This window comes from Phoxinus phoxinus (genome assembly GCF_949152265.1).
Source record: "Phoxinus phoxinus genome assembly, chromosome: 15".
Classification (NCBI taxonomy): Eukaryota; Metazoa; Chordata; class Actinopteri; order Cypriniformes; family Leuciscidae; genus Phoxinus; species Phoxinus phoxinus.
In genome coordinates, this window is record NC_136890.1 from 25,398,551 (window position 1) to 25,420,454 (window position 21,904).

General features: G+C 37.5%; 2 protein-coding genes across 5 annotated transcripts; both read left to right on the top strand.

Moving 5' to 3' along the window:
• The first annotated feature begins 7,271 nt into the window (after positions 1 to 7,271).
• guk1b (guanylate kinase 1b) lies at positions 7,272 to 13,698 on the top strand. 2 transcript variants are annotated; one of them, XM_079638062.1, is made up of 9 exons: positions 7,272 to 7,406; positions 9,560 to 9,675; positions 9,778 to 9,819; positions 10,453 to 10,530; positions 12,360 to 12,456; positions 12,566 to 12,704; positions 12,790 to 12,874; positions 12,949 to 13,034; positions 13,144 to 13,698. In XM_079638062.1, the coding sequence occupies exons 2-9, from the start codon at positions 9,564 to 9,566 to the stop codon at positions 13,174 to 13,176; spliced, it is 672 nt and encodes a 223-aa protein (XP_079494188.1). In that variant the 5' UTR covers positions 7,272 to 7,406; positions 9,560 to 9,563; the 3' UTR covers positions 13,177 to 13,698. The 2 variants fall into 2 exon arrangements, with proteins under 2 accessions (XP_079494188.1, XP_079494189.1); XM_079638063.1 differs by lacking the exon at positions 10,453 to 10,530 and having other exon boundaries at positions 13,144 to 13,697.
• A 153-nt stretch (positions 13,699 to 13,851) lies between these two features.
• Positions 13,852 to 21,299, top strand: armh1 (armadillo like helical domain containing 1). 3 transcript variants are annotated; one of them, XM_079638054.1, is made up of 12 exons: positions 13,852 to 13,929; positions 14,587 to 14,811; positions 14,914 to 14,982; positions 15,259 to 15,425; positions 15,825 to 16,021; positions 16,960 to 17,044; positions 17,130 to 17,246; positions 17,584 to 17,656; positions 17,773 to 17,902; positions 19,943 to 20,020; positions 20,941 to 21,022; positions 21,168 to 21,299. In XM_079638054.1, exons 2-12 carry the CDS (start codon positions 14,606 to 14,608, stop codon positions 21,194 to 21,196), a joined length of 1,233 nt encoding a protein of 410 aa, XP_079494180.1. In that variant the 5' UTR covers positions 13,852 to 13,929; positions 14,587 to 14,605; the 3' UTR covers positions 21,197 to 21,299. The 3 variants fall into 3 exon arrangements, with proteins under 3 accessions (XP_079494180.1, XP_079494181.1, XP_079494179.1); XM_079638055.1 differs by having other exon boundaries at positions 13,908 to 13,929; positions 17,590 to 17,656; XM_079638053.1 differs by lacking the exon at positions 13,852 to 13,929 and having other exon boundaries at positions 14,591 to 14,811; positions 17,590 to 17,656; positions 20,941 to 21,299.
• Positions 21,300 to 21,904: the final 605 nt, after the last annotated feature.

Sequence of the window (21,904 nt, forward strand, 5' to 3'; positions counted from 1 at the left end):
TTGTTGTAAGAGGCCGATCACATGGATGTGACTATTGTGAGTCAAAGTTATAGCGCCACCAACTGGCAGCAGGAAGTGTGTCACTTTCAAAATGCTTTGAATTCACCCTCTTATTTTTACCCGATTTGCTTCAAACTTCATCTGTATAACGTAAACACACGGCAGATGTAGACCTGTGAAAGGATTATTGTCATCTTTAATACTGTCGCCATGGCAACGCTTTAAACTTTTATATTCTTTTTGGATGCATTTGAGGCTCTTAACATGCTTCAAATTGCATGAAACTCAACATGCATTTGACATTTATTGTGTAATAGACATGTGCGAAGTTTCAGAAACGGGCGTGGTAAGGGGCTCAGTAGCGCCACCTTTAGTCAAAAATGGGGTATTAGTTTTACCTACAGTAACCAAACTCGGTACGTATATTCTTCTCTTCGATCCGGACAACTTTCTAATTTACAGTCATTAGCTCCGACCAACAAGAAGTCAGATATTTTGGTTTGAATGTGAGTTTTGGTATTTTAGACTCCGAGTTTTTAGCGGTGGTTTATTTTATTCACACCAAACTTTTTCAACATGATGAAAATACATTAAAGATGCTAAATTGTGAACGGATATTAAATATCTCAAACGGTTTTGCTATGGCGAGGGATTAAAGTAATGTCCAAAAAAGGAAACACTAAAAGCCTCATATCTTCTAAAAAAATTATTATACACCATTTATTTCTATATAAAAGTATACAAATATCAGAACTAAACCCATTTTGTTCTTTTATTTCAATTTAAGAATTATGTATAAGTTAAAAAACAGCCAGAATGCACTTTTTAGTCAAAAAATAAGTCATACATAGGGCAATACTGCCCTCTTGTGGTCAAAATCGGGTAGGCCCATTGTATATTGTATCTATATAAATAGTGACTGTTAGAATATTTTCCTACCGGTTAATCGATGTGCAATTAAAGCGGGGGCTTTGAAATCGCTAACTTAAAAGCCAAAGTAGTACTGGACGTCCAGTAGGAATGAACTAAAAACATTCACTCTGTTCTGCTCGTTCCTCGCCGTGAACGCGTTATTGCCCGTGCAGCCATGAGCATTTAGTTTAATTTTAAACATAGCGCCATTTCGGGGATGGGATTGCTTGAATTGCGTGTTCAATAGCCTATTATTCTTAATCTTTTCAGTCAGCTTTTCACCCATGATTAATGAAATTGGACGCCTTGTGCTGATGTTTGCTGCGACTCATTCAGCTCACGATTTATTAAGCGGACACATTCAGGTTTTAATAGGCTAGTGCCCACTATATTTGAATATCTGTATATTTGAATATCTACACCTAGTCACACCCTACTCTTATTAAATGTATGCTTCATAGTTCATTTTTAATTTCTAAATTTGATCAATAAATTAAATTATTTAGAATAATAAGACACTATAGGACTGTAAGCCTACCCTGTGGCTGATCAAATTAAATATTTTACACTGAAAAATAACAATGCATTAAATAATGTTTTAAGATTGTTTTAAATATAAGTTAATTAACGATCGTTGCAAAGAATGAAAGGCTACTTTTAAACATAACACTAAACCTCCTATAGGTGTCGCCAGGCGACCGTCTTAATGAGCGAGTCATTGATTCATTCGTTCAAACGAGTCGTTCGAACGACTGAGTCATTCATGAATGACACAGATCTTTATGGATTGATCATTGAATCTTTGAGTCAAGCGATTCTTTCAGAATGCGGAATCATTCACTAATGAAAAAACACGACCGTCTTAATGAGCGAGTCATTGATTCATTCGTTCGAACGACTGAATCATTCATGAATGACACAGATCTTTATGGATTGATCATTGAATCTTTGAGTCAAGCGATTCTTTCAAAATGCGGAATCATTCACTAATGAAAAAACACTGTGAGATGCGCGATGGTTCTGCTGTGATCTTTGTTTAACTATTTTCGCTGCTGAAACAGAACAAAAATAGTCAACATTGTTGTGTGTGTGTGTGTGTGATTTTGGTTGGGTGACATTTGTATGTTACAGTTTGACAAGAGTTTATAGTTTAAAGGTCCCATGACATGAAATTTTCACTTTTTGAGGTTTTTTAACATTAATATGAGTTCCCCTAGCCTTTATATGGTCCCCAAATTTCTAGAAATTTCAATCGGTGTAAATCAAGCTTTTGCTCTCTTTCTCTGCCTTTGAAAAAGTGGAAGCTCAATCGGGCTGATCTTGAATCTCCTCCGTATGACGTCATACGGAGGAAATGTTACCTCCCCTTTCTCTGCTTTGCCCGCCCAGAGAATATTTCCAGTCCATGAGAAAATGAGCTAGGAAGTAGGAACGCGTGCGCGATTTTAGTTTGTCCACGGGAGATATCATGGCTTTTGAGCGAGCGAAGCATAATAATGGCTCAATAATTGGATGTACAAATGAACACCGAAGCCTTTTTTTAGTTCCTTCATCCAAGCAAGAACCAGTGGATTCATTTCATTTTCTCTGGAAATGCGCCGACACAACTCCCCAAAGTTTTGCATGTCTGCGGCAAACATTTCACCGACGACTGTTTCCTCAACTTGGGCCAATAATACAGAGCTGGCCTCGACGAACGTCTGCAAATAAATCGATCGAGCTAACGTTACCAAGCAACACTTTCTGATGTGTAATTGTTCAAGTTCAGACAAATCGTTCAATACTGCTGTTTATGCCTCAGTAAGTCAAGCCAGTGACTAAAATATCAACTTCACATCGTTTCTTTTAGTAGGATGAAAATAATCGTATTTAAATTGTGAATAAATTAACTTATAAACATAAAGCGATCGAGGAACAATGTTTGTAGGAATCGCGCGCACGCGTTTCTACTTCCTAGCTCATTTTCTCATGGACACAGCGCGATGGAGTTTATCTGGACACTTGCCAAACTCGTTATGAAATCAATGACGCACGTTACACTGCACATGAAGCTCTTACTGTATTTACATCATCGTGTTTGCATTGGTGAAAGCATTAGAGAGAGTGCAGAAACTGCGTTGCAATGATAAGATCTTCATTCTCGCGATCAACAACAGACTGTCATCTGCTTGCGCAATGCTCATCACGGCAACATTTTATGTGATGGGAATAGATCTAAATACTTTAAAAACTTCTGACGATTTGTTAATCTCGATAGCTGTAATAGTAAAAACGTATAATAACTGTAGTAAAAGTATTCGAGAGAGTTTCACATGTAATAAGTAGCTATTTCATATGCAAGCATGTCAGCCAATCACAGCAGTGGCCGGTTACACCTAAGTCTCACACAGACACGCCCCTTCAAACAGAGCGTTCAAATCAGAGGCTAAAACTGGGCTAGGAAAAATGCCTTTTATTTCTAAATTATGACTATTTTTGATTTAAAAAACATACTAACATTATAAGGGCAACCCAGGAAACATTATAAAATAATATAATAACCCCATGTCATGGGACCTTTAACAAAAGCACAATGTTGTGTTTTATTGCAAGTGCACACAAATATAAGGAAACACTTTGCAGTTTGAATGATGTCCTGTATGAACAAAATGACGGAGTATGTTTTTCGATCGATCCTCGTATACACACACACACACACACACACACACACTGCAATCTTGACATCGCAGCCACACACACAGACAGCCCCTCCTGTGTTTGTCTGTGTGGGGAGGGGGGCAGAAAGACTATTAAAAATAGGTATATTGTGCCATCTAGTGTTTTATACTATGTATAAATGTGTTTTTTCTTTTAAACAAGTGTTTTAAAGTACACTAATTTCAATTAATTCAATGCTGCATTTTTATGTATATTTAAACATTATCAAAGACTACTTTCTGTCAAAGTTAGGATGTTATTTTTTTAGTAAAATATTTTCAATAGTTATCTGTCTCTGTCGGTCATTCCCCTCCCCTATTCCTGTTTTTCATTGCACGCTTTTAAATGTAAAAAAATCTTTCTGTTTTGATATATTTAAACTTTTTTAAAAATCTAGCAAAAAATGCGCCTTTTTGCACAACCCATTTTTATTTTTTTTATTTTTTCACTGTTCTAATCAGGTCAGGCAAGTCAAATGATCTGTCTTGTCCCTTAAAAAAATTAATATATACCACACTTCATATGAATTTTTGGTCTTGTGTACTTACAATGGCTGCTGATTTCATGTGTCCGTTAAGTCCATGAAACTGTAGGGTGTCTAATTTTTCATTTTAGTTTTCAGAACGGTGCTCACGCCCTCGATGCGCACTTTTGCAGAACCCACACTGATGCAAGCTCTAAAGCGGAGATACGTTATTGCCCGTTGTGCACAAGAACCCTAAAGGCACCGGGGTGGCGGTTTTTTATATATATATATATATATATATATATATATATATATATATATATATATAAATAAATATAGCTGCAAGCAGCGATGGAGGGCCCAAGCCGGTGGCACCTCCACCCTGGTGCCTTTAGTGCAACTAAAGGCACCGGGGTGGCGGTGCCACCGGCTTGGGCCCGTAATCGCTGCTTGCAGCTATATTTATTTATATATATATATATATATATATATATATATATATATATATATATATATTTATTTATTATTATTATATTACTACCTTTTGGGCACTTTTGGGGGCCTTAACGTGCTCAAAAACTCTTGAAACTTTGCACAAATGTCAGAACCCGCGGCCATTAGAGCCGGACTGAAGCTGGGACCCGGGCGTGGCAGGGGGGCTCGACAGCGCCCCCTGGAACGCGGTCCGAAAACTTGGTCCATAAATCAAACACGCTTGCGTGTAATAATATGAAACTCGGTACACTTATAGATCTCATCGGTTCATATATCCTTCGTGCTCTGACTTTTTACCCCAGCCCAACAGGAAGTCGGCTATTTGGCGTAGTTTAAAAAACACATGCAATGGAATTTAAAATACTCCTCCTAGACGATTCAACCAATCACCACGAAACTCGGTGTGCATGAAGTCAAGACATGGAGGATGAAAAATTGCGAGGGGATTTTTGATATCTCGAACGGTTTGGCCGTGGCGAGGAAACGAATTTATGGCGAATATTGGAAACAGGAAGTGTGTTATAACATCCTCATACATTAATTGATCTTGATGAAACTTCAGCAGTGTGTTCGTTGTAAGAGGCCGATCACATGGATGTGACTATTGTGAGTCAAAGTTATAGCGCCACCAACTGGCAGCAGGAAGTGTGTCACTTTCAAAATGCTTTGAATTCACCCTCTTATTTTTACCCGATTTGCTTCAAACTTTATGTGTATAATGTAAACACACGGCAGATGTAGACCTGTGAAAGAATTATTGATATCTTAAATACTGTTGCCATGGCAACGCTTTAAACTGTTATATTCTTTTTGGGTGCATTTGAGGCTCTTAACATGCTTCAAATTGCATGAAACTCAACATGCATATCAGATTTATTAGGTACTAGGTATGTGTGAAGTTTCAGAAACGGGCGCGGTGGAGGGGCTCAGTAGCGCCACCTTTAGTCAAAAATGGGGTATTAGTTTTACCTACAGTAACAAAAATCGGTATCTATATTTATCTCCCCGAGCCGGACAACTTTCTAATTTACAGTCATTAGCTCCGACCAACAGGAAGTCAGATATTTTGGTTTGAATGTGATTTGATGGGAATTTTGCCAGTCTCTCTCAGTGTCTGTGTGTGTGAGAGAGGAGGGGGGCTTTATTTTAACCCTTTCTCTGCTGTGTGGGACTTCTCGGGCACTTTTGGGGCCCTTAACGTGCTCGAAAACTCTTGAAACTTTGCACACAGGTCAGAACCTGCGGCCATCAGGGCTGGGCTGAAGCTGGTACCCGGGCGTGGCAGGGGAGCTCAACAGCGCCCCCTTGAACGTGGTCCGAAAAACTTGGTCCATATATCAAACACGTTTGCATGTAATAATATGAAACTCGGTACACATATAGATTTAATCGGGCCGAACAACTTTCGTGCTCTAAGTTTTACGCCAGTCCAACAGGAAGTCGGCTATTATGGGCTGTATGAAAATGCATGCCCCTGGAATTTGATATACTCGTCCAAGAAAAATTATCCTATCGCCACCAAACTCGGTCAGCATGAAGTCAAGACATTGAGGACGCTAAATTGCGGACGGATTTTTGATAGCTCGAACGGTTTGGCCGTGGCGAGGAAACAAAATTATGGCGAGAAAAGAGAAACACGATGTGTTATAACATCTTCATACATTAATTGATCTTGATGAAACTTCAGCAGTGTGTTTGTTGTAAGAGGGCGATCACATGGATGTGACTATTGTGAGTCAAAGTTATAGCGCCACCAACTGGCAGCAGGAAGTGTGTTACTTTCAAGATACTTTTGACTAAAGTGGGGGGGTTATTTTTACCTACAGTCACAAAACTCGGTCTGTATATTGTGCTTATCGATCCGGACAACTTTCTCATTTACAGTCATTAGCTCCGACCAACAGGAAGTCAGATATTTTGGTTTGAATGTGGTTTTGTCTCTCTCTGATTTGTTCCCCCTGCCATTCTCTCTGTGTGTGTGTGTGTGTGTGTGTGTGTGTGTGTGTGTGTGTGTGTGTGTGTGTGTGTGTGTGTGTGTGTGTGTGTGGGAGGGAGGGAGGGAGGGCACACACACAGACAGCCCCCCCTTTTCTGTGTGTGTTTGGAGGGGAGCAGAAAGACTCACACTGATACAAGCTCTAAAGCAGACTTCTTCTCGACAGTCAAAGCGGGGTTACGTTATTGCCCGTCGTGCACAGGAACCCGAAAGGCAACGGGGTGGCGGCTTTTTATATATATATATATATATATATATATATATATATATAAATAAATATAGCTGCAAGCAGCGATGGAGGGCCCAAGCCGGTGGCAGCGCCAGCCCGGTGCCTTTAGTGTAACTAAAGGCACCAGGGTGGCGGTGCCACCGGCTTGGGCCCGTAATCGCTGCTTGCAGCTATATTTATTTATATATATATATATATTTTAACATTGTATTTTGTGTTTTTTAGTTTGATAGATCAGAACTCAATGGTTGGTGAATTTTAATTGTAAAATTTCATATTGTTTTGAAATACCACACTAAATATTTCTCAGGCTGTGCTAGCATAGGCACATGGGATTTGACAAAAAGCTTTTGAACATTTTCACCATTATTGCTCAGAAAAACAAGTGATTCATAAACTATTAAAGGCTTTTCAAAGTTTAGTATGATTAGTAACCTGTTAGTAACCCGCTATCATTGTCATAACAACAACAGATACACAAGACCTGCGATTTGATTGGCTGAGAGTCAACGGAGGAGGTGGTAATTGTAGTTGGCAGTAAGCTGTGGCAGTTAGTCAGTTAGAAACACTCACTTACATAGTCACTTCACCTTCTAACCTGCACAGACAAGGTAAGAACAGTTTTGTTTTTTTCTGGTGTTCAAAATTCAGAGGTCAACATTTATGGTTTATTATGATGTAAATTAAGGTATTAAAATTGCACAAAATGTTTTTAATCTGAAAGGAATTACCAGACACACACACATGCACATGTCATTTTTATTTTATTTGGTATTCTTTTATATAATTATTTGTTTTATTATTTAATTTGCAAATATTAAAAGCAAATTCATTTGTATTCATACAGTAGTCAAAATATGACATCAAGTCTCAAGGAGGTCCATAACAGGGGTTTTTGATAGAATAAACAGAGAGCAGTCAACATGAGAACCGCTAGGAGACTGTATGTTTATTTAGCGTTTTCCCAGATCAGATTGTGTGTCCAGTTGGTTTGTTTAGTCTCCTGCATAGTCCCTAAAAAATGGACCGGACATGATTCAGACATTGTAGAAAACATTGAGACAGGCATCAGGTCACTGGGCCTTTGTCATTTGGCTTATGCTGGGTAATCCTCTTCATTGGCCTAACCTGACTTCATTAAGACATTTTCACGGTATACTTGACATTAACATGTAAATCCTTTGCTATCATGTAAATCATGTAAATGCTTTGCAAAATTGCATTAAAGACACATTACTTTTAAAATATAGGTTTTTATGTTTTGAGCTGCCCAGAACATCATTAACAAATGTGATTTTTTTTAGAGTTACGTTAAAGATGCTTACATGCTTCCATTAGAAAACATACGGTATGCAAAAAAAAAAAAATCTAATAATTTTTCTTCGAAAATTGGGAAATTGTCTTCATGTGTCCTGCTCTCCAGTACAAGGCCCAGTCCACTGACCTTAAAACAGAATCACTAATCACCCGGATCAGTGGATTAGTTCCTGAGCTTCTCTGTTGGAGAGACGCAGCCGTGCAATAGGCTCAGTGTCTGTCATGTCAGCTTCTCTAGCTTATAGCACATCTCTCTCTCTCTCTCTCTCTCTCTCTCTCTCTCTCTCTCTCTCTCTCTCTCTCTCTCTCTCTCTCTCAAGCTTCCTGCTTGACCTAATTCATGTTCAATATGGAAGGTTTAATAATAAAGATTTTTATAAATTACTCTTAAATGCATCTTTTATAGCACTAAATGTCAGATTGTAGCATGCTGCAGTATATCTCTAAAACTATATATTTATTGAATTTTGATAATTTCATAGTCACATGTACAGCACAAAATCCTCATTACAACTCAAGTGAACCCATATTTAATGTATTCTATTTTACATTTTCAAATGTAAACATGTAATGTAATGTTTAGGTTTTTGGCGATGAAGACATGTCACGCAACCTGTCCATGTTGGTGTCTATCTAATTTGGCTGCTTGGTATAGTGACAGATGGAATGCTGACGAAATACAGAGTTCAGAGTTCGCCAAAATACTGTATAGAGTCTGATTGGACGAATGGCTTTTGATGTCAAAAGATATGGGAAGCATTTCACCTCAGTTGTAAAAGTTGATATGCCTTTTTATTTTGCTGTCCTGTTTATGTAATATTGATAGCATTTGTTTGCATTTAATTACGCTACCATTTAAAAGTTTGGGGTCAAGTTTAAATATAATGTATAAAATATAATTAAGTTTAAATATAATGTTTAATATCACAATATTCTTCTGTTTCAAATAAATGCTGTTGTTTTGAACTTTCTAATCATCAAAGAATCTTGAAATATTAATATCTGGGTTTCCACAAAAATATTAAGCTGTTTTCAACAATGATAATAATGAGAAATGTTTCTTATTAACCAAATCAGCATATTAGGGATTTCTGGAGGATCATGTGACACTAAAGACTGATGTTGAAAATTCAGCTTTGCCATCACAGGAATAAATTACATATTAAAATATTTTATTTTGTAAAAATATTTCACAATATTACTGTTTTTACTGTATATTTGATCAAATAAAATACATTTCTTGGAGAGACTTATTTAAAAAAAAAAATTATTATGTGTATTTAAAAGTTTTTTCATAACCCTATAACAGACTTGCGACTCATTGAAATTTTGTGTATTTATTGACCAAAAATCAAGGCAGTGAAAGTTCAGCATATCATACAGTAAGTAGCTTAAAACAACATGTCACATGCACACAACAAATGCATCTGTTTGGATTCTCTCGCAGAGAAATGTCAGGACCCAGGCCTGTAGTTCTGAGCGGTCCATCAGGAGCTGGGAAAAGCACCCTGTTGAAGAGACTCATGAAGGAATATGAAGGGGTTTTCGGATTCAGTGTCTCTCGTATGTATCAGCTTTACAGACAGATTATAGACATCAAAAGACAAGTAATGCCAAGACTTCTGAATGAATAGTTTGATAAATTGAACTCCACTTTTTCTGCAGACACCACCAGAAATCCTCGACCAGGAGAGGAAGATGGAAAAGGTAGGGCAGGATTTCCACTTCACAACCACACTTCACACACCCCTACCCCCACCCCCCCTTCCCACCCTAAATTTCCATTCAATTCGAAAAGGTCCTCTACCCAAAACTGTCTTACTCACACTCTTTGCTGCTTCTTACTCCCAAGTGAACTGTTTACATTCATTTCCAAACATATGTGACCCTGGATCACAAAACCAGTCACAAGTAGCACGGTTATGTTTGTGGCAATAGCCAACAATACATTGTATGGGTCAAAATTATAGATTTTTCTTTTATGCCAAAAATCATTAGGATATTAAGTAAAGATCATGTTCCATTAAAATGTCCTACCTAAAATATATATAATATTTATTTTTGTGAGTGAATGCAGCACAATCGCACTTTAAAAGCGATTTTCTCAATGTTATTTTTATCATGCACCCTCAGATTCCAGATTTTCAATATTATCATATCATATCCTATCCTATTCCCAATGGAAAGCTTATTTATTCAGCTTTCAGATGATGTATAAATCTCAATCTTAACAAATTGACCCATGTGACTGGTTTTGTGGTCCAGGGTCACATATCGCCACATTTCACAGGGGTAAATTTCTCTTTTTATTCCCCAATGTGCCTTTGTTGTTTTCTCTAGGGCTGAATTGTCTCCCAATGCTTCTGGGGGCTACATTACTTCCTGTAGCAGACATCCTATCCTCTGTGACATCTGAAGGTGTAGATTTGTTTTGCATTATTGGTCGTAATTAGTTATCACTGATTATTCACATATTTAATGTGACGAGAGAGTAATGGGGGTTACTTTCATCTTTCTCAAATCTAAAACTTTGAAAGTCAATTATATTTTAAGCCAAAATGACAGCTATGATTGTTAACATCATATGAATGCCAGTGTGCACTTTGGAGTAAAAAGCCTTTGAAAATAGCCCCCTGTGTTCCCTAGTGGTTTTCCATGTGATGTGAACTATGACATCACTTCCCCATTTACCCAGAGACAAATCATTAGCATCACAACAACAGAACTTTAACATTTATTTTTGGGACAGTCGAACAAGTCTAATTGGTAACCTGGGAAAAAATACTGTAGCCTATATATACAAAGAAATAATCAACAATATGTATAGCCAATTTAAATATGTTATAGCTTAATTAAAAATATTTATTATTTGAGACTTAAAGGTGGAACGGAGATATACGGCATCTTAGATTTTAATGCATCTAACCAACCATTGCTGTTGTTATTTTTTGTCATTCTTATGATGTTTTTCCACAGACAAATGTTGTTATGCTAATGGCCATTGCAGTGCTGCCATGGATTATGCCAGTGTTTTGCCCTCCTGTAGCTGTGAATTATTTGTCTTGTGTTGTTGTTGTCTGCAGAATCATTACCGTCCCGCTTTAGATCCCGTCTGATGTGCTGTAGTGGAGTTAAACCATCAGAATGGTACGAATCCAGCAAAATGAAACACTAGAGCTTTGTCATGGGCTTTACGTGAAGGATTTTGTGTGTGTGTTTGTGATAATAAATGATAAGGGAAACCAACTATTATTGTATTTTAGAAGTTTTACGGTAACACTTCAGAATAATGGTCCGTCATTAATAAGTAACTATGCAGGAAGTAATACAGGACTAATGACTTTTAACTAATATGGAAACAAGCTTAACTAATCATTAAGTAATATCGAATTTAGGAGATAGTTCCTTATTAGGTAATAAATAGTTACTGAATGAGATTGGCATCATTAAGAAGTAATAGGTAACTATGACAAAGAATGACGAATTAATTACTAATCACAACATTAATGTGAGTCGTTAGCAATGGTCTTCTTTTACTCTCAACATGGTTTTTAAAATAAAGGTTCAGTCACTAGGTAACACTTGAGTAACTAGTGATGCATTTTATGACTATTTCAGACACAAATTTGACACACGATAATGTTCTTAATAATTTGTCAGTTAGTTAGGCTAATGGTTATTAGGCTAATCTCATTAAGTATTGATTAGGCTACCTAATAAGGAACTACATTTTATATTACTTACTGATGAGTTAAGCTTGTTATTAGTTAATAGTAGGCTAGTAGCTGAAGTGTTAATGTAGTACTACTCATTAGTCCTGCAATACTTCCTGCATAGTTACTTATTAATTACAGATTATTCTAAAGTGTTACCAGTTTTACTCCCACCATTTTGTAAGATAAACAGAACGGAGATTCTGAAATAGACATTTGTCGCCCCCTGCTGACCATAATATAATATTTTTGTTTAGCTGTGAAAAGACTTTAGAATTGACCGTTTTACTTCATCCAAAAATTAAAATTCTGTTTTAATTTAGTCACCCTCTAAAAGTTATTTCTTTCAAATATTTATTTTAATAGTTTGCTAGTACTTGATGTTTTAGAATAGCCTATGTCAAATAAAACGTTCAGGTCATTTGATAAACTAGCAACAGACTGACTGACGAATGCTCTAAAGTGCATTTTATTATCAGTCATAATTTGGTTGCTTTTACAATTAACCTTCACTTATTTCTGTCCTCAACCCAGATTACCACTTTGTCACCAGAGAGAACATGCAAGATGGAATCGACAAGGGCGAGTTCATTGAGAACGCAGAGTTTTCTGGGAATATGTATGGAACCAGGTAGACTATATTATCTCGTAAATTGTCATCTGACATCTGATCCCTTGTGTTGTTCAGAACAACAAAACTATTAAATGTAATTGCCCATCAAATGTACTGTCACTTGCAGCAAATCATCCATAGAGGACGTTCAGGCACAAAACCTCATCTGCATCTTGGATGTTGACATACAAGGAGTACAAAACATCAAGAAGACTGATCTAAACCCCATTTATATCTCCATTCAGCCACCTTCAATGGAGATCCTGGTGAGTTGATAAAAGATCTCAGTTTTATACAGCTTTTAAATGGTCATAAAATACAGGAAGATGGTTTAGAGTATATTTTGTACAGGAAAAGCGTCTGAGGGAAAGACAAACCGAGACAGAGGACAGTCTACAGAAACGTCTGGAGGCCGCGAGGATTGACATGGAGCTCAGTAAGTGACACTCTCAGTAAATCAGTTGTGCTTGAGTGAAGACATTTATTCCAATGTTATTTTCTCCTTTGCAGGTAAGGAACCTGGAGTTTTCGATATTGTAATCATTAATGATGACCTGGAAGGAGCCTATGAGAAGCTCAAAAGTGTTCTTGTTGAGGTAAAACTATTTCATCTCTGTAAAAAGATTGTTTTGACAATGACATGCATAATTTTGTATTAATTTAATAAGTAAATAAACAATGAGTTGTTGATTTTTTTTCCAACAGGAAATTCAGAAGGTGCAAGATGCCAAGAAATAGGAAAGGATAGACGGGACTTTGTACCTTTTTGCCCGTCAACACAGGACATGAAGCCTTTTTTTCCAGCCTTGTACGGTGCAATTATAGTGTTGGTTCTCATGTTAGACTCTAAAAAGTCGATTGACCTAAAGGGTTAAACGTCTCAGTCTCAGTTGAGGACTCATCTCTATAAACTCTCTCAAGAGCATGTGTGCACTCTGTATAACGGAGGGAGAAAATGTATGGTAACCCAAAATGAGTTGAGTAAGCATATTGATGACAATAGTTTATTTATCATCGGCATGTTAGTTCTGTAATAGAAAAATTATTGTTTTTTAATATTTGTGATTTTTGTAGAGAGCTAAACATACAGCATGTTTGACTCTCAGGTAACAGGTTTAAATGTAGCCTATTCTGTTGAATGGTTAGTTTGAGTTGCACCTCCATGTTTATACATTTGTGTTGAATATAAAATAATGTAATTTTTGGTATAGCGAAAATAAAATATAAGAAAATAAAAATAAAACTACATTTAAACATTTCTCCATTATCTTTTTCTTTCTTATTCTCGGTTCCCCTCTGATTCATCTCAAAGAGAACTAATTCACTCTACTTCATGTAAAAGAGAAATAAGAAACGAAGTAAATTATCTCTTCATTGATTCTTACAAAACATGAATCACATTTTCACACCTCTGACCTCGAATGTTCCCAAACGGACACCGTAAATGTCAGCATGCAACCATGGAAACCGCAAACATCTGCGGAAGTAAAGGTGAGTTTGGTTTTATCATAGATATATGTATACGTAGGCTATATGTCTATGGGTTTCATGGTGTTCTAAATACGCTGTTACCTGGTAAACAAAACATAAAACTGTTAAGATTTGTATAGCCTACTATAAAGTAAACGTTAACGAATTTAATTTTCTTTTTTTGAGTGTGCGTTACAGCAAATGGGAAACGACCACAACCACAATCCGACGAAAGTCGTTTTATTAAAAATGTATAAGTTACTGACAATGAATTACGTTCGCGTCTTTCTATTTATAATGGAGAAATTTACAATATGCGGTAACTCAGTTTTTTGGTGTAATTCTTCGTTTAATGTCCGTTTTATGACATTAAATGAGCATATCTTAATAGACATTTTAGGCATAATAATGTACAGGCTTCTTATACTGTGTTTTTGGGGGAGACGGGTTAGTTTTCACAAACACTAGGCCTATCCCATAATACTTATTTTGGGGGTAGCCTTTCGCATTTTTTACGTGTTGTGATTTTATTAATCTAAATCTATTAAATATTATCTAAATTGTATGTTGCAAATCTATTAATTATAATTTCCAAAAGTACAGTACAAATATGTTGTATGTAATACAAATATGTAATTGTACGTTACTTTAGTTCATGTTTTTCATCGTTCTCCACAGTCTGTGAAATGCTTGAGTCATGTCTAGCAGTAAAGAGCAGACATCCATCAGTCAGGTGATGTGTTTCCTCCATGAGTGGGACCAGGGCAGTAAGACGGTGCGTAGTCGGATTCTGAGGGACTTTCTGGCCAAGAACACAGGAAAGACATGCCCTGAACTGGAGCTTGAGTTTGCTCAAGTTGCCAGCCTGTTCCTTGCTCGGCTCACTGCCTGGATAAGACTAACGTATCCACGCATATGGTCATGCTTAACCCATCTGTGCTCTTGAATCTCAGACTAAAACTTTCAGTCATGCCATGTATGCATCCTTAAATGTTTTGTTTCCAGCTACATGTTTGGATCGTGTCTAGACCTTCAGCTGAGAGCATTGGGTGTTTTCCTCTCTGCCAATAGCAGGTAAAAGATTATAATTTAAGTGCTAGAGGTTAAATATGCAAAGTCAAAAGATCTAAAGTCATACAATAAACTGTATATAACATCACTGACTGTACCAATAAAAAGCGCAGCAAAAAGCGCAGCTTTAGTAGTAAAACTTCAAAACAAGAGAAAGATAATGCAGAATATAATGCAAAATGACAGATTTTCAGTAAATAAAAGCAGATACACAAGCACCAGAAAACAGAAACACTTTCTATCCTAACATGGTATCCTTTTGTTTGTTTGCACAATCAGTCATCAGTACATGATTGAGTTTCTGGAGGTGGGTGGAGTGCTGACCCTGCTTGAGATTCTCGGGCAAGACAAACTCAAAGAAGAGGATAAGACCGAGGCTCTTCACCTGCTCCAGATCATCGCCAACTCGGGCCAAAAATATAAAGAGCTTATCTGTGAAAGCTACGGTACTCACACTTGCACAAACGCTCAGCAAACTAACAATCAAAAAAGCGAAACAGTTCTAGCTCATTTTTCATTCCTGACATTTTAAGGAATGAGAGTTTGCAGCATTTCCATAAAATATTGTGAGGTTGAAACCTTGCATGATCCAATCAGGATATGTTTTGAAGGTTGGGGATTTTGACAGGCAAGTTCTGACAACTACACATAGAATTTTATATAAAATCACACACACACACACACACACACACACACACACACACACACACACACACACACACACACACACACACACACACACACACACACACACACACACACACACACACACACACACACACACACACAGGCTTATTTTCTCTTAGCTATTTCAGCTCTTGCATCTGTTCTTCTCTGATTGACAGGTGTGAAGGCTGTAGCTGAATGTTTGGCCAAGTCTAAGATGGAGGGGACTCAGGGGACCGCCGCCGCCCTGCTAGAGTCTTTGGCCCATGGAAACCCCAAGTACCAGAATCAGGTGTACAAGGGCCTGATCGCCCTGCTGGTCTGCACCTTACCAAAAGCACAGCAGCTTGTTTTACAGATTCTACGTATAGTTCAGGTACAACAGTGTCGCAGGATGGCAATCAACACCAGACGATTTTTTAAAATATTTATTTATTTATGTTCTAATATATATTATGTATTATAGTAATGGCCAAAAGTGATGTCCAGAGGGGCTATTTGTTTTTAATGACTCTAGAAGTTTGATTAAACCATTCAAATATGAGGAAAATATTTTATATTTTTTTAAATATAGGAGAAATGAGGGAAGAACATAACACTAACTCATACACTAACATAACACATCTGACAAAATAAAAAAAAACAAGAAAGAAAACAAGCTATAAATTTTAATTTACTATGCAATAAAGAAATGCATAAAAAAGCAAAAAGCTCACAGGAAAAATCATAAAGGTACATTGACTGCAACATAATAAGTTAATTATACCAACATAATTGACCACCTGGACAAAAAAGATGCACAATTTGGCATGTTTCATTGCGTTATCACAAATAAAACAATTGACTTCAAACACTAAGCAATATGCTTATAAAATCTTTAACACTTTTAAATAATATTGGAATACAAGGTTAAGATGTCAATTTTCCTATAGGCCATACATCACTTTTCACCACTACTGTGTCTGTATAACATTATCTTTTTTTATTAAACATTAATATTTAAATTAACATTAATATGTGAAAAGTAGGCTATACATTGTATGTGCTATAACTGATCACTATTTTATATCACCTATTAGCTTTTTTTACAGCTCACTTTAATCATCCTGTCGTGCGACAAATTAATTTTTAAAACTACAAATATTTGAAATGGTCTTACTAATAGTATGATAAACTCATGAAAACTGCATTTATGATAAATAATTATATACTGTAAGAACTAGAAAAATAAAATGGTTTTAAAATATTTTAGATCATATATGGGATGTCATGCATGAAATGTCAGCATATCATTTTTGTTTGGTTTTTGTGCAGCCCATTATAAAAACAGCCCATCATAGCATAGTGGAACCCTTACTGAATCTGCTGAGGTCCCTGCATTTAGAAGTACAATATGAAGGCAAGTGTGCATTTCAAATTTTGGCATTGTTGTCTACCCTTCTGTGAAGCTCACTGTTTCATTTTCACTTTTATTTGACTTCCAGCCATAGAACTGATAACAGAGCTCATGCAATCAGAGGTTCGACCAGCTCTGCTCAGGGGTCTGGTGGCTTTTCTCAAACCAGCTAAAGAGAGAAACCCCAAACACAAGATTCTGGCTGGTATGATATGTTGCTCATTTTCTCTTAATTAAAGCAATGCATAAAAGTTGTGTAACTGCCAGGGTATTTGTTGTTTGCAACTGAAACAGTGGTTCCCCAATAACAATACTGCTTTGAATTATGCCCTCATTGCAGCGTGGAGACATCATGAATTTAACCTCTCTTAAAATTTGTAAATTGATGTGGAGCAGATGCAGATGAGATGAGAAACGAACATGGATTGTGTCTTGAATTAACATATTTCACAGTTGTTGATTTGTCTGTCAGGAGAGTCATAAATCTGAGAGTCCAGTGTTGTATTTGAGATTCAGCTGAAACAGTTTGAGTGTTTTGTTAGATACAGAGATGGCCAAAATGACTGATTCGCTCCCTGTGCTCCTCCTGCAAGCAGCTTCTGCAAAAACCATCGGGTAAAATCAGTGACTTCAAACAATGGATACATTCAAGACATACAGCATGCAAAATATTATATAAGACTTGCTGATCTGTGTGTTATTACGTATGGTATATTGACACAATGTTACAGGATTCTGGCACAGAGAAGTGAGGAGATATCTAAAGAACTCCTCTCTCTCAGAGTGATTCATCACTTACTGTATGCAATGGGTAACCAGGAACATGCAGATGCCCAGAGACAAGCCAGCCTGGCTTTGGAGGTACAATTAAAACATCCACCCTCACTCACTCACTCACTCACTCACTCACTCACTCACTCACTCACTCACTCACTCACTCACTCACTCACTCACTCACTCACTCACTCACTCACTCACTCACTCTCACTCACTCACTCAGGGGCGGAGTGGGACCAAAAAATCTACCGGGAAATTTCGTAGACCACCGGCCCTACAGGGGGAGTTACTTTGGTGTAGTCTAGTTTTTTGTAGTGAGTATACTGTGACTCCCCCCCTGTGTCATGTGTAGTCATGCTACATCATGTCCTCATACATAGCTACAGTGAAGCGCTGACACAAGCACGCGCTTGCTTCAGTGTGTGTGTGTAGTAGAGCACACATTGAGCGCTCATTCCCAGAGACGCGTTGAACAACTGCTGTCTCTTTGAGTTTTTAATATTCACGCGATTTGATCTGTGTCCATTGCAAACACAGACGCGGTGAATTTATGAATGAAAGTGTGAAAGTTCTGTCACAAAACGAAGTTGTTACGTATCCTCACGCTTTTTTTTAGTGGGTATACGGAAATACTTGGCATTTCCTAGTGGGTAGCCTATACGGCGTATACCTGCGTATCACGTAGACTACACCATGTGGAGTTATGAATCTATAAAATAGATTTAGATTAAGAAAGCCACCGCTACTGGTCACATATGGTTAGATTAATTTGTTTATTGAATTGCTACCTTTTGAGTCTGCCCTTCTCAACGCCACCTTTCCCTTTTCTTTTTTGCCTTTCCATCATTTAGACCAGGGGTCTCCAAAACGTCGCTTGCGAGCTACCAGTGCGCTACCAAGGGGCCGTTCACATATTGCGTCTTTTGCGCGCTCGAGTTCGTTATTTCAAATGTAGGCGCGCGGCAAGTGCGCTCATAATTGAAGCGACGCGCTCATTTTTTCCAGGTGCAGCGAGATGAAAAAAGAGAGAGGCTGCACAGTTTGACCAGCGGGCAGCGGCCGCACATCAGGCCGCCGGATGGTGTTGCTAACTTGCAATGTATAATTATTATCAGACCGGCCCTCGCGGCCTCAAAACAATACCGGCCCACCGGGAAAAGTCCCGACTCTCCCGATTGCCACTCCGCCCCTGCACTCACTCACTCACTCTCACTCACTCACTCACTCTCACTCACTCACTCACTCACTCACTCACTCACTCACTCACTCACTCACTGTCACTCACTCACTCACTCACTCACTGTCACTCACTCACTCACTCACTCACTGTCACTCACTCACTCACTCACTGTCACTCACTCACTCACTCACTCACTCACTCACTCACTCACTCACTGTCACTCACTCACTCACTCACTCACTCACTCACTCACTCACTCACTCACTCACTGTCACTCACTCACTCACTCACTCACTGTCACTCACTCACTCACTCACTCACTCACTCACTCACTCACTGTCACTCACTCACTCACTCACTCACTCACTCACTGTCACTCACTCACTCACTGTCACTCACTCTCACTCACTCACTCACTCACTCACTGTCACTCACTCACTCACTCACTCTCACTCACTCACTCACTCACTCACTCACTCACTCACTCACTCACTCACTCTCACTCACTCACTCACTCTCACTCACTCACTCACTCACTCACTCACTCACTCACTCACTGTCACTCACTCACTCACTCACTCACTGTCACTCACTCACTCACTCACTGTCACTCACTCACTCACTTACTCACTGTCACTCACTCACTCACTCACTCACTCACTGTCACTCACTCACTCACTCACTGTCACTCACTCACTCACTCACTCACTCACTCACTGTCACTCACTCACTCACTTACTCACTGTCACTCACTCACTCACTCACTGTCACTCACTCACTCACTGTCACTCACTCACTCACTGTCACTCACTCACTCACTCACTCACTCACTCACTCACTCACTCACTCACTCACTCACTCACTCACTCACTCACTCACTCACTCACTGCATCAGGCATAAGTATTGGGCAGGGAAATGATATTAATGTGTAATGTCTGTGTAGCATTTTGTTCGCATGTATCCAGTGGTGGAAGAGCATGTACGCAGAGCAATGGGCAGCACACTGTTTGAGTCTTTTATGGTGAGGTCATTTCCTGTTTTACTGTTTCACACACATATATACATACACACACACATACATTGCGTTTTCTTTTTTTATGGGGACATTCCATTGACATAAGTAAGGGATAATCCACAGCTAGCTGTGCATCAAACAATTGTAATGCACAACGTGGAGGCAAAAAAACACCCGACTTATACCATGGTCATTTGCCAACATTGACAACTTAAAACTGTTACTGATGTTTTCGGCACAATATTTGTCTGGAAGGTTAAAAATGATCAGTTACATCTCGTTAGATCTAGCATTCTGCCTGCTTTGAATCAGACACAGAGATCAAGTAGTGCTTAACATTACAGAGAGAGAAAGAGAGAGATGTGTGTGTGAATTGCAGTACCTGTGTCTGTGCAGCATCTTTATCTATTAACATCGAAGCTGTGAGTTTAATGTGGATTAAATTCTTTTAAAAACAGCGCTGTCATCTCCTTGTTGCTGAGGAATACAATGTAGCGAACCAGTAGCGAAGCTATTCATAAAAGAGTTGATACGTTTCTGTGCTCCTGAATGTTTCTCCGTGTAGTGACGCATGTGTGCATGAACATCAATAAAAGCAGTGCATTAATATAGAATGGTGATTAAACTGGCTTGGTGGAACTATCTGTGCATTAAATGGTTTTATTTCACACCTTCCAGTCAATCAGAATCAAGTATTCAGACAGACCACGGTATAATGATTTTTATACTGAACAAACTGTACATTATATCCCCTAACTCTACCCCTAAGCAACCCTCACTCTAAGCTTTCTGTATTTTTACATTTTCAAAAACATAATTTGCTATGATTTATAAACTGTTTTCCTCATGGATAAAAGTAAATATAAATATGCCGTTTTCACCTAAAAAACAGTCAGTATGTGTGTTTTTCTTTAAATTGTTTACAGCACAATGCTGATGAACTGCATTTAAGCATGGATGATATTCAAGCTGACATTTTACGATCAAATAAAGTAAACATTTCATGTGGTGAGTTGATCAATCTCAAGATCGAGCGAGAAAAAGCCAGGTTGTATGTTTTTTTTTTCATTATTTGAATTGATGCTTAATTTTTGACCATTGAAAATGATTGTGTAATACAATGTCCTTTCATTTTCCCCTTATTTTTCTGCAGTGCTTGAGGAACAGATTTCAGATTCTTGAACACTGCTTAAAACAAGCTTCAAAATAAGAACAAACTTATGTGGTATTTTGTTGTTGATGATGGTGTTTTTATACATAAAATAATAAAAGTGGTCACAAAGATTGTGAACAGTCTTCTGTGTTTCTTTGGTTCACTTCAATATGGGTTCATTACAAAACTTTTCTAATTATATATTAATTAGGGCTGTCAAAAGATTAATCGTGATTAATCGCATCCAAAATAAAAGTTTGTTTTTGCATAATATATGTGTACTGTGTATAATTATTATGTATAAATACACACACATTCATGTATATATTTAAGAAATATTTGCATTTATATACTGTATATACATTTAAATAATTTATATTATATAAATATTTTATATATAAATATAACCAATTTTTCTTAAATATATACATGATTGTGTGTGTATTTATATATATACATAATTATACACAGTACACACCCATATATTATGCAAACACAAACTTTTATTTTGGATGCGATTAATCACGATTAATCTTTTGACAGCCCTAATATTAATATATTATATATAAAATATGTCAATGGCTATGTGATATAAGCATATTAAAGTATGCAAATTATAGTATTCAAATTAATAAGATACTATATGCATGTTATAAGTCAGGGTTGAAATGCAACACTCATTTTTATAGAGTATACATGCCCCTGGTCAGTCTTTAGGTTCTTCCAAGGCCTGAAAA